General features: G+C 43.3%; 1 protein-coding gene across 1 annotated transcript in view; it reads right to left on the reverse strand.

The window, feature by feature from the left end:
* urp2 (urotensin II-related peptide) overlaps positions 1-15,366 on the reverse strand; it is a 29,396-nt gene continuing 14,030 nt past the window's right edge. The window contains exons 2-7 of the mRNA XM_069892355.1: positions 12,557-12,734; positions 11,781-11,949; positions 10,184-10,318; positions 4,833-4,867; positions 1,919-2,063; positions 1-186 (exon numbers count right to left, since the gene is read on the reverse strand). Coding sequence (XP_069748456.1) covers positions 161-186; positions 1,919-2,063; positions 4,833-4,867; positions 10,184-10,318; positions 11,781-11,790 — 351 coding nt within the window. The 5' untranslated portion in view covers positions 11,791-11,949; positions 12,557-12,734 and the 3' untranslated portion in view covers positions 1-160. The remainder of the gene's footprint in view (positions 187-1,918; positions 2,064-4,832; positions 4,868-10,183; positions 10,319-11,780; positions 11,950-12,556; positions 12,735-15,366) is intronic.

Consider the following 15,366-nt stretch of genomic DNA (forward strand, 5'->3'; position numbering starts at 1 on the left):
CCAGTAACATTTTTACACGAGGCAAAAATAAATCTGATTAGATTTCTATTGTCATTTGAAGTATAATGTTGAAAGTTTAAATAGTGAAACTTTCAGTCAAAGGTTTTAAGTTTTCTAATTTGCTGAGAGGGTCTTCTTAAAGGTGACTAATCTTCTGTCCTCAGTTGCAATACTTCCAAAAACAAGCTGTAAAGTAAGAAGAAAGCTTTTGAATAACCTGAGGTGATGGTTTTTTTTTTAAACAACTTGATGCTATTACTTTTTAAAATTATACAAATTTATAAACTTCCGATGAAAGACTCAAGCCCGAAATGTCAATTGGATTTCATTTCAAATGCATGCAGTGCGATCTGCTGAGTTTCTCCAGAACTCTTGTGTAGTGCACAAATTATTCATAGTATTCCCTACTTGCTTTTAAAAAATAAAGTGAAAAAATACTTTATAACTGAGACCTCTGTCAACAAGAAGGACAAGCATAGAAGAATGATGAAAATTCCATATTCTCAGGCTGCTGGGGGAAGAACAGCAGCTTGAGTAACAGCAGTAAAGGGAAGGGAATTGCTCACGTTTCGGGTCAAGACCCTGCACCTCAAGTTGGAGTCCTGTTGCTAGCCCTCCGTTGTTACAAGGCCCAAGTCATTGTCTCTCGAGTCAACAGTAGGTTTACATGGGTTGGCCTAACATCATGGGCTGAAGGGCCAATACTGTGCTGCAGTGTTGGTAGCCAGAGTTAAAAAGATTCAAGACAGCTCCCCACACACATTCTCTAGGACTTTAAGAGATAGACCATAAATAGCACTGACACAAGATTTGGTGGGGGAGGGGGGGGGGTGGAGTCAAAAAGGGCATGAAAAATCATTGAAGATCCCTTCCACCCTACGCACAGCACCTTTCAGCTGCTCCCATCAGGAAAGAGATACAGGAGTATTGGAGCCAGCACCACCAGTCTGGGAAAAAGCTTCTTGCCGCAGGAAGTGAGAACGCTGAACGACTGAAGAAACTGCTCACACTAACCATCCGAGGCTCTTATATTTACAAAACATTATTTATCCATTTTATATTTGTCCCAGGAATGTATTGTTTGTCTGTATGTGTGTTATGTCTGGTTGTGTGCCTGCATGGTTTACACTGAGAACTGGAGAACGCTGTTTCATCGGGTTGTATTTGGGCAATCAAATTAATTTCAACTTGAACTTGAAGAACCTCAAAACACAAATAAGGAATATAGACATCCCAGGGGCTTTGTTGAATAGAGAAAAATGGTCAAAGGAGGAATGATGAAAGCAATTTTATTTGTACAGAGCCTAAATACCCCATGAAAATATTCAGCGGAAATCACAAAATAATCTTTAGTTCCAGTGATCTAATGATAAAAGGGAACAAGTTCATAGTGTGTACAATACTAAAATGGTATCTTAAAAACCACATAGTTATCAAGTTTATTTCAAATTTAATAAAAAGGCACAGTAGCCAAGTGGATGCAACTGATTGTTGATCTTGTTGAATTTGTCTCATTTGTTTAACAGGTTTTGTTCGTGTTTTGCAGCCAAGCCGGAGGGCTAATAACACTGCCATCTATCTGAAATACACCTTGCAGTGAATGCTGGAAATACTCAGAGAGAGAGGGGACAGAATCAATGTTTCGGACTAATGGTCATTGATCTGAAACTTTAAGTCTGTATCCCTTCACACATGCATCTCTGCCACCCATTTATAATTCTTAGTTACCTCCTCAAATTCCTTAGAGTGGACAAAAGGCAACAGGCTGTGATTCTCTTGCTGACATATTGAGCATGACTTGGTTGTGTGGTTTGACAGCCTGCCCACTCACGTTGATTGATTGTGTGGCAGTTGTGAGACTGTAAAAAAGTTGTTTAAACAAAAAAAGTTGCCCCAAAAGTCTGCATGTTCCACAAACCTCTCTGGTTTGATTTCCTCCCAGGTTGCTTCTTTGTTTTCTTGGGATCTTTCTCTTTCAGTGGACTTGGAGCAATTGGTCTATCTTTCGTTTCCTTTTCCTTGCCAGCAGGAAAAGGACGATCTGTAAATTCTTCCATAACTTCCTACGAAACAAACAAACCAAGGAACACTATAAATGTACAGAAGGCTTCGATTTAGTCATTTAACTTTGGGAGGATCGATTAATCTATGATCAGTACCTATTTGTGAACATGGATTTACGAGGAATCTGGTTTGTTCATTCTATCCTTCACCTGCAAATTCCATAAATTATGGCATAACATTTAAGAACCAAACAAAAGTTTTCAAATTGAGGTGTCATGGGACTTGTTAGACTGGACAATGAAGATTTTACTTCCTGAACACTTTTGGGTGTATTTTATGGATTTTAGGCTGATGATCATGAAAATCTGAAAATTTTCCCATCACATAATGAGTTTTTAGATGTAACCTTTTTTTTGTGATTTCCTATCACATTTTAAGTCTACTTCAAGCATACAAAACTGTGAAGTGCAACATTTCATTGAAAAATCATTTTCTGCATTCACACTTGGACTTCTTCTCTCCTGATCTTGGTGCAGTCAGTGACGAATATGGAAAGGTTTCACCAGAACATTGTGACGAAGGATAAACGTTATCAGGGCAATTAGAATCCATCAATGCTGGCTGACTATTCTTGGACACTGACGTGAGAGGCATCAGATGTTGAGTACAAATGAAAATCAGTGACAAAATATTTTTAGGTCAGTTGAGCTAACTCAATGTGTCAACATAATTATGCGATTAAACATGCTAAATTCAATAAAATTTAACAATGTTTCTCTAACTTCCTACATAATAGAGAAAATCTGAAATTATCTTTGTGTTCCGTTTGAGGTTGTCTATCATAATCTCCAAGTTTCTTTTAGGAAGCAAATGTTCTGGGAAAAAAATTGTTGTGTAGTGTTATTTTCAATTCAATGGTTTATGAGCTCATTCTTGTCTCGTGATGAGTGTCCTATATTCATTTTCAGTGACCTCTGGCACAAGCCAATGAAGTGAAAAGAAGAAAATGAAAGTAAAATGGAGGATGTGAATTGGGAGTAGCTTCATATCACAAGGTTCGTGGGTGTGCGACAATGACCAATGCATGAAACAAATGGTAGTTGGATACTAGGTTACAATTGGGATGAGTTTAGGAAGATATTAGTGGGAGATACCAACGGTGTTCAAAGGGACAGAAATGGAGACATTCCTGATGATGCTGAGGTATAGAGGATGGAATGAGGTGGAGGGGCATGGGTGACTGAGAGTGGTCCTACATGAGACTAAGAACAGATGGGACTAATGGGATGATTGCAAGACTTGAGGAGGTAATGGAGAATGCAGGTCAATTATTGAGGATTGAGGAAGGCTGTTTGATTTGTCGTAACTCATCCATTGGTGGGGGGGGGGGGGAATGAGAGTTCTCACTCAACTTGGCCTCTTCCTTGTATGGGAAGGGGGAAGCATCAAATTTAGGTGAGTGATAGTGAACTTGCTGGAGGATAATGAGGCATTCCAAAAGAGCAATAGCAGAAATTACCTTAAGTAACTTGTCAAAGTCAGCACAAAGCAGACTGGGCCAACGATAGAGGAATTCAAGTTAGCAATGTAGCAAGTGGCAATCCAGGTTTTGCTGGTTAAATTTACACCTTTAAACGTGTCTAAGAAGCATCCTTAAACGTGTCTCAGAGGGCTATTTTAATTTTGACCATATACTTTATTCACTGAATCATTTTGTTAACTCCTCTATATTTGGTAACTAAGAAGGTCTACCCCACCCTGCTCCTTGGCTTCACATTTAAATATCACCGCACCATTCAAGAATCCTTTTGTGATGTTATAATTGCATTAGATGTTATTTTCAGTTGTACTTCAGGGGCTGCATGGTTAGCTTGGGACGGTACAGTTAGTGACGCGGTTAGCATGACACTGTTACAGCACCTGTGATTGGGATTCGAATCTGGCACTGTCTGTAAAGATTTTGTACATTCTTCCCACATCTGTGTGGGTTTTCTCCCACCCTGCAAAACATACTAGAATTGTAGGTCATTTGGGTGTAATTGGGTGGCAAGGGCTCATGGGCCTGTGCTGTATGTCTAAATGTAAAAGTTACTGTGCATCTGGCTCTCCAGGAAAAGTACCATGGTGCTCCTCTGCTATGGTTGGCTATTAATGTTAAGGTGTAATGGCCCACGCACAGAGACACGGACTGGCCCACAAAATGGCTGATGAATGCGCGGACTTGGGGGTAACGCCGGCTGTCGTCCTAGGTGACCTCCGCACGGCGGGAAGACAAGCAACTGGTGGGAATGCCGGCCAACCTGAGGCCGGTGCTCAGATGACGCGGGACCCTGATGTCACCGCCAGAGGCCCGTATAAACAGAGCTGCCAGTGCAATATATCAGCCTTCAACTTTGACTTCTAGTGTGTGTGTCTTCCATCCACCCTCATTGTAGTGTGCACACGACAAAGGAATATAATTCTGCTTATCTCAGCATTCATACAATGGGGCCACTAATCCTACCATCAACGCTGAATGTGATGCTCTGGGTCACTTTCAATCAAGTTTTATGTCCTGTTTTAATCACAAAGCAGGTGTAAAATTTAAAAGTACTGAAGAACTTGAAACTGGAAAACTCAGTTGGACATGATGAATCGTTTCTGTCACTGTTTTACAGGCGAGGTGGTATGTGAAGTTACTTCTTGTTATCCTGGTTTTGGACGCTGCCTGAATTTGGTCAGAACCCATGCCATCATCAGAGATCCACAAAAGCAACCAAGCTTCAGTGCGAGGAGGCACCTATCAGAGGTTTGCTCACATTAATCCAAATTGTTGCTTAATGTCTTACCGTGTCAACGTTTTTGTCAGCTCTCTTCCCGTTGGCTGCAATAAACCAAAGATAGAAAAATCACAAAATAAGTAACACTGAAGGCTCTTTGATATCTTCTTGGTTCACGGCGGCATCACCTTGGACCACTGAAGAACCCCCTTTCAGATTTCTTCACACTAGATTTTTAAAATCATCGATTACGTCACATCCATTTCTTGCTGCATTATGTCTCAGTTCTCCATTCTGAGCATTCTAATCGACCTCAGATGGTGTTTCTCTCCACAGAAGCAGACTCTTACTGTTACGATGGTATCACCACCATAGCCCGTTTAAATTATTTGTGCTGATTACATTCTCAATGGGAGCCACAGCACATTTAAGTAAAGGTCTTGTTGACTTACCACGACTCAAAGCATAAATTTTTTAATCCATTTTATGTAGTTGGTAGGAGAGAAGTATGGAAGAAACCAAATAAACTTGACTGCTTCACAGGGAAGGGGGCTCATCAACTTTGAGCAGAATCCCAAGGGGATCATAGCCAAAAAAAGGGGCGAGAATGGCTGGTCTACCATGTTAATAATTTCTGCTCACTTTCACTAATTTTACTAATAGACTCCTTTAAAATTATGAAAGACTTTGAGGGAATGAATTCAGTGAGAATGTGTAGCTTGTGTAGAAGAGTGTAACTCAAAGCAATCCTTGTAATGGATCACCAGGAAGTCCAACAAAGACGTTGGAAGAAATGTCTAAAACCCAAGGAGCAGTGAGAATGTGGTTGCTATTCGCAGCCACAGGGGGTTGTCGACATGAATAGTTCATGCATTTAGGGGGATGCTGGATGAACGTATGAGGGGCAAGGGAATAAAGGATTAATTTGTCAGATTTGAGGGAGGAAAGCTTGGAAGAAGACTCAAGCCAACTCAGATTGCCCAGGTTAAATAATTTGTTATTCTGTGAATGCTCATAAAAGAATAGTTTACCCTGTTATGAATCAAACCACATTCCAGTGGCCATGCAGTAAGTCTCTTAATGGTTTAACCCTTGTAAAACGGTGCCCTTCAGTATCATGTCCCTTTCAATTTCCACGCTGGATCTATTCAAATTCCTTCTTTTTCGTGGCCCTGTTCCATGGCAACGGAGTTATTTCAAGCACTTAAACCAAATTTTAGCCAATATTTACTTATTCCTAATGAGCTGTCAATCAGAGGAGCAGCAGTGGGCAGTCACTGCACATAGGGGGCTTAATAGAGTCAATTCCAGGTCAAATCTGGAAATGGAGCAAGATTAAAGAAAGTTGCAAAGGAGTAAAACAAAAAAGGAAAATGGGATTGCATGATAAAACTGGACAGAAATGTAAAAAAATTGACAGAATTAGGACTGAAAATTTTAGAAGGAAAAACAAGGAAATGAAGGATGACGATGAATCTTGAACAGGGTCTTGTGGTCAGTGATGGTAAATGAGATACAGGAAAGTCTTTTTGCATTTCTAGTATCTTTTCAAATGGATTCCATCACAGTGCAATATTAGATTAGTCCTATAATTTTTTATGTCATTTTGTTGCCACTTCTGGTAAAGATGCTACTTGCCGATGACTCTGGCAACCTCAGAAGTCTGTACCCAGGATGGCGGTCCCCGTGCTGGGGGCTGCATACCACGAGGGGTTGCAGACTCCGGGGGTGCAGCGGACTGGCACAGAGGACCAGAAACAGGGAGAACGCCACCCTCTTGAGAAGGAGAAGCCTGAAAGACGACCCTGCAGGATGGTGACCATGGCACCAGACCAGCAAGGGGCTCAGTGGCTGAAGGGCACACGCACAGGCTGAAGGCAGTTGGTGACGTGGTCGGGGAACCTACACAGGGTGCTGGCGACATGGTTGAAGGACCCATACTCATGGGAACTGGGATCGAGAGGGAGCTGAAGGCAAGGGCAACTGAAAGGCCACTGGTGCTGAAGGCTTCTTGATCATATTGGTGGTTTGGATCTGGAGGTCGGGGTGCCGAAGGTTTCAATCGAAAACTTTGGCTGCTGGAATGCTGTAGGTGAACGCACAGACACTCATTTGTCTGTGAATGGACTCTCTTGCTTCTCTTTCTCCTATTGGGGGCACCAGGCAATGCCCATGGCTACTCTTTGTTTACCTTATGGCAGACAACAATTGAAGCATATCATGCATATTGCATTTTTAATATATTATTACTTAAAAACGACTACAGATGTACTGTGAAGAGCCTTCAGGCTAGTTGCATCAGTCTGGTATGGAGGTGCCAACACTCAGAACAAGAGAAAAAAAAACTCCAGAAGGCTGTTAACTTGACCTGCAACCTCACGGGCACCAGACTTCATCCCATCAGGGACATCTGCATGAGGCGGTGTCTTCAGAAAGCAGCCTCTATCCACCGCCCATGTCCTCTTCACTCTGCTACCATTGGGAAAAAGGTACAGGAGCCTGAAGACGAGCACTCAGCGGCATAAGGAAAGCTTCTTTCCCTCTGCTATGATCGATGAACTAAAGGCACTGCCTTACTTTGACTTTTCGTGCGCTATTTTTATTGATTTTTGTAAGGTGGTTTATATGAATATTTTGCTGCCACAAAACAACTCGTTTCATGACTTGTTCATGACAATAAATTCTGATTCATTACCTTGAATCTTGGGGGAAAAAAAATCTCCAAGAAAATTAAATGGAGACAATTTCCCTCTTCCTCTTGCTCTCAGCCTTCGTTTTCATCAATTGATATATTTTGGGTGTCTCTGCATTTGATACTTTTCAAACGTTTACATGATCTCTGTGTCCTGCAAGCTCTTCAAAGACATCTCTTGAATCATTGGATTATACAGCAAGGAAGCAGACCATTTAGCCCAACTCATCTGCACCGACTAGAGGGGATCCTTTGATATTAATCCTGTCTCCCAGCATTTGCACTATAACTGTCTATGCCTTAATGTTTCAAGTGTTCACCTGGATGCCTTTTAAATGGTGTCAGTGACTCAGCTTCAACCACTCTCCCTGGCTGTCCATTCCAGGCACTTACCATACTCTGAATGAAGAAAACCCTCTCAGATCCCCTCTAAATATTTCTCCCCCCCCCCCTAAACCAATTAAAAAAAAATTAGTCATACAACATGGTAACAGGCCCTTTTGGTTCATGAATCCGTGCTGCTCAATTACATCAAATTGACCAACACACCCAGTATGCTTTTGAAGGGTGGGAAGAAACTGGAACACCTCGAGGAAGCCCATGCAGACAGGGGGAAAACGAGCAAACTGCTTACTGACAGCGTGTGATTCAAAACTAGTCACTGGTGCTGTAACAGTGTTGCACTAACCGCCATGCTAACTGTGCTGCCCAAGATGTGCTCTACTGTTATCTACCTCTGTTATGGGGTAAAGTTTCCTGGTCTACCCTATCTGTACCCCTCATAGACTTCTCTTCATCTCATCTGCTAAAAGGCAAACAGACCAAAACTCTCAAGACTGAATTGCTCCTCCCCAGACCTTGCCCTCTGCATCCCGTATAGCTTTGGAACATCCTTCCCATAGCATGGTGACCAGAACTGCATGGTGTACTCCAGTAAAGGTCTGACCTGGGTCTCATAAAGTTAGAGCATAACCTCCCTATTCCTGTATTCAAATCCCTGATAAGGGAAGGCTGTATCCCACGTCTCCCTCATCACGCTATCTCCCGGTACTGCTGCCTTCAAGGATCAATGGACTTCCACTCCAGGTTCCCCCTGTTTCTCAATACTCCCCGAAACCATGGTGGATGTTCTCACCTCATTAGTCCCCTGGATTAAACACCATCTGATATTTTTCAGAATCAGAATTTATTGTCAGAAACAAGTCATGAAATTCAGTGTATTGCAGCAGTACTATAGAGAAAAACATTCATATTATAACCATCTTACAACTTTCTTACCGCAGACCATTTCATCAACATATCAATTACACTCTGCACCTGAGTCTATCTTCCCCAATGTCAACGACTCCACCAATCTTCATGTTATCCATGAACTTAGTGATCTTGCCTTCCACATCCAAGTCGTTTATAAACATTACAAATAACAAGGGTCCCAGCAAAGATCCTTGCATCCAATCTCAAAAAGAATCCTTGACCATTCTATTGTCAATTTTGAATCCAATTCACCATGTTCCCCTTGTTCCTCACCTTTTGAACCAATTTCACACATGGGACCTTGTCAAAGGGTTTAATTAATGTCCAAGTAAGTCACATCTACTACCCTCCCCTCATTGGTACACTTTGTCCCTCCAAATGTTGTCTCTCTCTGCTTAGATCCTGCCTTTCTAGGTCATCACTAATCCTCTCCCTCGCCACACTTTCTAGTATCTACTCAACCGCTGATGCTGGACTGGGAGATCTATAATTACCAGGGTTTGCCCTGCTGCCTTTCTTGAAAAAGGAGACTACATTTGCTGGCCTCCAGTCATCAGGTGCCTCGTGTCCTGTAAGGATGTAAAAATCTCAGCTGATGTCTAAGCAATCTCTTACCTCATCTCCTGCAGCAGCCTGGATAAATCCCAGCTGATCCCGGGGATCACTTTTAAGTTAGCTAAGACATTTGAATTCCTCCCTTCTCTTTATGGAGACTTGCACCAGACTTTAACCTACTCCCTTCCCTGAGTTCTCATCGAAGAACCATTGGGAGAGTGTCCCTTTCTTCCTTGCTCTGCCATCAACAAGATAGGCAGGTTGTCCCTCTCACTCATTCTACCCCTTTGCGATGTTGACCCACTCTTCACATCCTGCCACACTATATTCTCCACTCCCTCCCACACACTTCCTCAATTACAGCCACTGAACACTACAGTCCCTTCGAGCCTGTGCCCAACTAGTATTCTGCCTAGTCGCACTGACCTGCACCTGGACCACATCCCTCTATGGCCTTTTCCCATTCATGTATCTGTCCAAATTCTTATACGTCAAAATTGAACCAGCATTTACCAATTCAGCTGGCAGCTCCTTCCTCACCCCTATTACTTTCTGCATGAATAAGTTCCCACTAATGTTCCCTTTAAACTTTTCCCTTTCACTCCAACCCATCTCCTCTAGTTTTTATATCACCTAACCTCAGTGGAAAAAAAGCCTGCTTGCTCTATCTATAACCATTATCTTTCCAGCCTCTCCTCTATACTGTAAACATAGTTTTACAAAGAGAAGCTGGCTGCTATTTAAAGTGGAGTAATAACATCAGACAGAGAGACAAGCAATTTTACAGATTGCCTTGTAGCTTCAGAGAGACATCAACCATCTCTTTGGGATATTGCAAGGAAGCAAATCTACTTTTATGATGTCTACCCATGCGACATATCAATGATAGATCCCTTTATGCTTCCCTCCCTCTACGTACCTTTAGCTCGTGCAACCTCGGATCGAATTCTTCCTTTCGCACTCCTCCGTGCCTGGTCAAGAGCAGTCAAGAAGCTCATAACATTCTCGCGTCCTTCCGAGCTGGGCTCATCTCTCGAAGACGGCCTTGTAATCTCTTTCAAACACAAGAGCACCCAAGGTTAGCTATTCTGGACTCTTACCAATGGTTGCAGGTGCCCCGTAGAAAGTTCTCTGTTTGGGTGCATCACCAAGATGGCAAGAAACTGCAGGGAGTCGGAAAAGCAGCTCAGGCCATCACAAAGACCCACCCCGGCCATCAGCTCTGCTATACCCCTTGTGGTCTTGGGAGAGCTGTGAAAATATTACAGGTCACATCCTATCATTCTCCCCCCCCACTTCTCACTGGGGTTAAATGCATGCACTTAAATCATGAACCTTCATGATTTCCTGCTGCCATCAGACTCTTGAATGGAATTTTCATCGGGGTGGGGGAACCAAATGATGCCTCCACCTTGTTTTTCCACCTTCTGCAAACACTGCACTATTTGACTGTTGGTGACACGACTTCCTATCACTGCACTAGGTTCTCTCTGAGCTGACTTGGCTGGGTAGCATGCAGAATTAAACAATTCAATTAAATACAAGAAAAAAAGTCCCACCCCCGCCCTGTTCCCTCTGTAATTGTCAAAGTCTCCAAGTGCAGTCGAGGATCCTCTAATTCTGCCCCCTCCGTCACAGCACAGGGACAGACCCTTCGGCCCACGGGTCTGCCCCCAAATTCCACAGAGGCTGCACAGCCCCTCCATCCCCATCCCCCCCCCCCCCCCCTGTCTATCTGGGAGCCTCCACCATATCTGCTCCCCACGGTACCCTGCCCTTCTGTGCAGGGGAGAAACCGAACCCTTGCCCTGAAAGGTGGATTTGAAACCCTTTCTAAGTGTCAAGGCAGCGAAGCAGGACTTACCCTGGCGCCGGGCTGCTTGGTGGAGCGGCGCGGGGTGGCACTCACAGTGAACAAGGACATCAGCCACGACGAGGAGGCTCAGTATGACAGCCCGTCTCATCTTGCACCTAAAGCTCCGCTTAACCTCTAATGCTCTGAGCTTTCAAGGATTGTCAATGCCCCGCACTCCTTTGACTTAGCGGAGTCCTCATATTTAAACCCTTGGCGGGGGAGTAGAGGGGGGTTAAAACTCAATCCCCCCCCCCCCCCCCCTCCCCACTGCAGATCTGTACCTTGACATTTGGCGAGGAGATCTTTTTTCCTATTCCGTGGCTGGCTCGGCAAGTCCAGCTCCTCGCGTCACCCCTCCTGCCCGACAGGAGAGCAAACACATTAAAGTTGCCTGATCGCTGCTGGGACAGGGCGAGCTCACAAATACCTCTCCATCATGCGCCGGAGGAAAGATTCACAATGTCTGAGCCCCCCTCCCCCGACTCTGTCCACGTTAATGACCCAAATTGATTCACCCACCACCCCAAAGTTTGTTGGGTGACGTTAGTAGTTGGCATGGAAAATATAGAGGGCAAAACAGAGTAAATAGCAAAGCTCAACGGGGGGATTCTAGTCACCATACCAAAATTAAACTGGAATTGTAGTAAATATCAAACGTTACCAGAGTTCATGGTCAATGGCCACTGTGGAGATTTCAAGGCAGCTTTCCTGTTCACAGGGCACCAAATCACAGCCGGAGCAAAGGTAGATTTGAGAATGTTGGCTGTATTCTTCTTACACAACGAGGAGACTGGTCAAGTACAACCCAGCAAAATACCCCAGGCACACACCTAGATATTAAACACATTCAGACAAATGGTACATAGGCAGTGCTGGTATCTACAAATAAATGAGTGTTGTCTGGTAAATATGGTTAATGTAAGCAAAGTCTTTGGTCATCTCACTGCCCTTGGGAAGAAGCTGTTCCTCAGCCTGGTGGTTCTACTCCTGGATCTCTTACCTGATGGATTTAGGTAAAGCTTCCATTGATACTACATTTGGATGTGACATACATGCAATTCTTTGTCTACAGTAAGGAGGACAGAGAGTCGCCACTTTGTCCATCACCCTTCATAGAATTGAGGCCCCAGCAAGCAATGAACTTGCGACCCCCTGGTTTATAAGACCATGCTCTAACCACTGAGCTATTGCTTTATTATGATGTCAAATCACCTTTATTTATTCAAACCATGCATTGCACGGTAAAGACAAGATAACGTTTCTTCAGGACCACGGAGCAGATTTACATAAATATAAGTTAAAATATTAAGACATATAGAATGAAAGTCCACCGTACACTATCCACATCTGTTCTGGAAAAACTGTTGCCTGATCTGGATGCAAGGGCCTGAGTGCTACGGTACCTCTTACCAGATGGGAGAAGGGAGAAACGTTTACCTTGTTTTCCGCATGCACTGTGTGTTGTAGATGTCCGTCATGGGAGGAAGAGCGCCCCCAATGATCTTTTATCCTGACTTCACTATCAGTCTTGTGGGTATGTGAGAGTATGGTCACAATATTCTTGATGGCCAAATCTTCAAGATTCTTTCACTTGTCTCAGGCTTCTTAATTCAAACTAAACACAAAGAATAAATGAGGGAGGAGGCCATTCAATCTCCTGTCCCTATTCTGCATGACTAATCTTTTTCCTCAGTGCCATACTGTGATGGTAGCACTGGGATGTCCCATATTCCATAATTTCCCCCATCTTCAAATTTTATGATTTCTGCTTTGAATGCACTCAGCAGTTGAGGCCCTGTGGCTCTCTCAGGTAGAAAGTCCCACAGATTCGTGGCCCCGTGAGTGAAAAAAATTTCTTCACAACTGTCCTGAACAAATGGCCTCTCATTTTGATATGTTGACGCTTGATCTCCTCGGCCTGGGTGAGGGAACCATAATTCCACAGTGAGGTGATCTGATTCAGCTAAACACTGGAAACTATTGAGTAAATGGGAGACTGCAGACACTGGGAAAAAAAAATCAATCAGCTCGCGGAACACAGTGGGCCAAAGAGGGTTACGGCCCGAAACATTGACCATTCTGGTCGACCCACTGAATTCTTCCCCCAGATGTTTTTTTTCGCTTTGGAAACAATAGGCCTGGTACAATGAAATCTCTTCAAAATATTATTCCTTTCAACAACCCAGCAATCACGTGGATGAACTTCTAATTCTGGTGTGCAGGAAGTGATAAATACACTTAATGCCTTCCCTTCTTCACACATCTATCCTTCCTTGGATTGAAAGACTAAACCTGTGTACATGTTGTTTCACCAGGTGCCTATATAATTGCAGTAAAAGGTCTTTGCAAGTCCTCTGGAAATAAAGGTGAACATACCCATGAATGTACTTAATTCTTCTTTTTACATGGATGTTATCTTTCTGTGACCCGTGACCAAAAACACTCAGATCCTACAGAATATCCCATTCTCACCATTTAAACATTTCTGTATTTTCTATCAAAGTAGAAAACCTCACTTTTTTTCACATTATATTCCATTTTCTTGTCCAATCTCTTAACCATATTATATCCCCATGAGTTCCCTCTCTTTCCTCATATTTTCCTCTGGGTGCCCTGGTTTCTTCCTACATCATGAATACGCTTGAGTGATCTATTAATTGGCCACTGTAAATTCAGGTTCAGATTTCAGATTTATTGTCAGAGAACATACAGGACATCACATACAATCCTGAGAATCCATTGTCCCTCCCTCTATGTCCAAGAACTTTATCTGTTTCCACCCATGTGTCTAACTCCCTTTTGATTCTTTTTCTCACTCGTGCAAGGGGTAATTTACAGCCAATCTTCCCAGGTGAATGTCTTTTGGAACAGGGGAGAAAATCAGAGCGCTCGGGAGAAATCCACGTGGTCACAAGGAGAAAGTGGACCTTAGGCACCGACAGGGCCCAAGGTTAAGGTCGAGTCCCGTATCTGTGAGGTAGCAGCAGTATCTGCTGCAGCACGGTGTCCGCTGCAGAACTTTCCAAAATGCTCCTCAATGCTGAGGTTAAGCATCTGGTCTGTAGCTTCTGGGTTTATCTTCACACTATTTTTCAAACAAGAAGGGTACCTTTGTGATTTTCTCATCCTCCAACAACGCCCCTGATTCAGGGTTTGGAAGATTATTTTATTTCCTCTCTACCTCAAACTGATTGCAATATTTAAAGAAGGTGATGCATTTCTCTCCTCTAAGGGTTAGTACAATTTATTATAAAATCTAGATTTATACAAACAGGAAATGATTTTGCTTCTTTCAGGAATATTATTATGCTAAATACAATATTTAGCAGGACATCATCAATTTTTTTTAGTTCCAAACATCCTGTCAGGTATTTGCAAGGCTGTTACATGGGGCTCAACTCTCAGTGCCCAGTGGAATCACAACCCGAGGAAGTGGTCTTACCTCCTTTATGGTGGCTGCACTGAGCCTCAGTGTGTCCTTCAGTGCACACACCTGCTCCTGCAATGTGGCAGATGGAAGTACCTGGCTGTGGATGTTTACTTGTACTGGAAGGCCAAGAGGTTTTGGGCAGACCAAAGTAAGCCCATCACTAAATTGATGGTGCACCAACAGCAGTTGACATTAGTCTCAGTGTGAGTCCCTGCGTCCAAAAAGTTCCGTGTTCTCAACCTACTTCATACAAAACTCCACAGAGACCAATTAATCCCTTTTGTGATCTTCTTGACCATCACACAGTTCACCTAGAGGGCGACAACCATCTCATCTACACTGCAGACAACTGGAAAGTTGTGTTGTGGAGGACTGATTCTCCAGACCTGAAGGGAGACGCTTGTTACCACCAACCAAGCAAAGTTTTGCCTCTTGTTTGATAGTTCTGATGGTGAGATGTTCTGCCAAATAACCTTGACCGTGTGCTCAGGGCACCATCTGACAGGGCCTACTGTCTCCCTCTCCAAGGACTGCTTGATGGACTTTTGATCAAAGGTGTTCTCTGCAGAAACCTTCCTTTGAGATTTAACCTTAAATGCCTGTTCTCAAGCTCCCTCCCTTGGTAAAAGATTCCGATTGCAACAAGACCAGGTCAATCCTTTACTGCACCAGCAACAGGTATAAATAACATCAGTATGTAGTAACGCTTGGAGTTGACATACCCAGACTATAAACGGAACTTCATGCAGCTGTACATAATGGTACCCATGAGATCGAAGGCCACATTGATTATAATCGTCCTCTAGATATGATACAG

This window comes from Narcine bancroftii, chromosome 7 (assembly GCF_036971445.1).
Source record: "Narcine bancroftii isolate sNarBan1 chromosome 7, sNarBan1.hap1, whole genome shotgun sequence".
Classification (NCBI taxonomy): Eukaryota; Metazoa; Chordata; class Chondrichthyes; order Torpediniformes; family Narcinidae; genus Narcine; species Narcine bancroftii.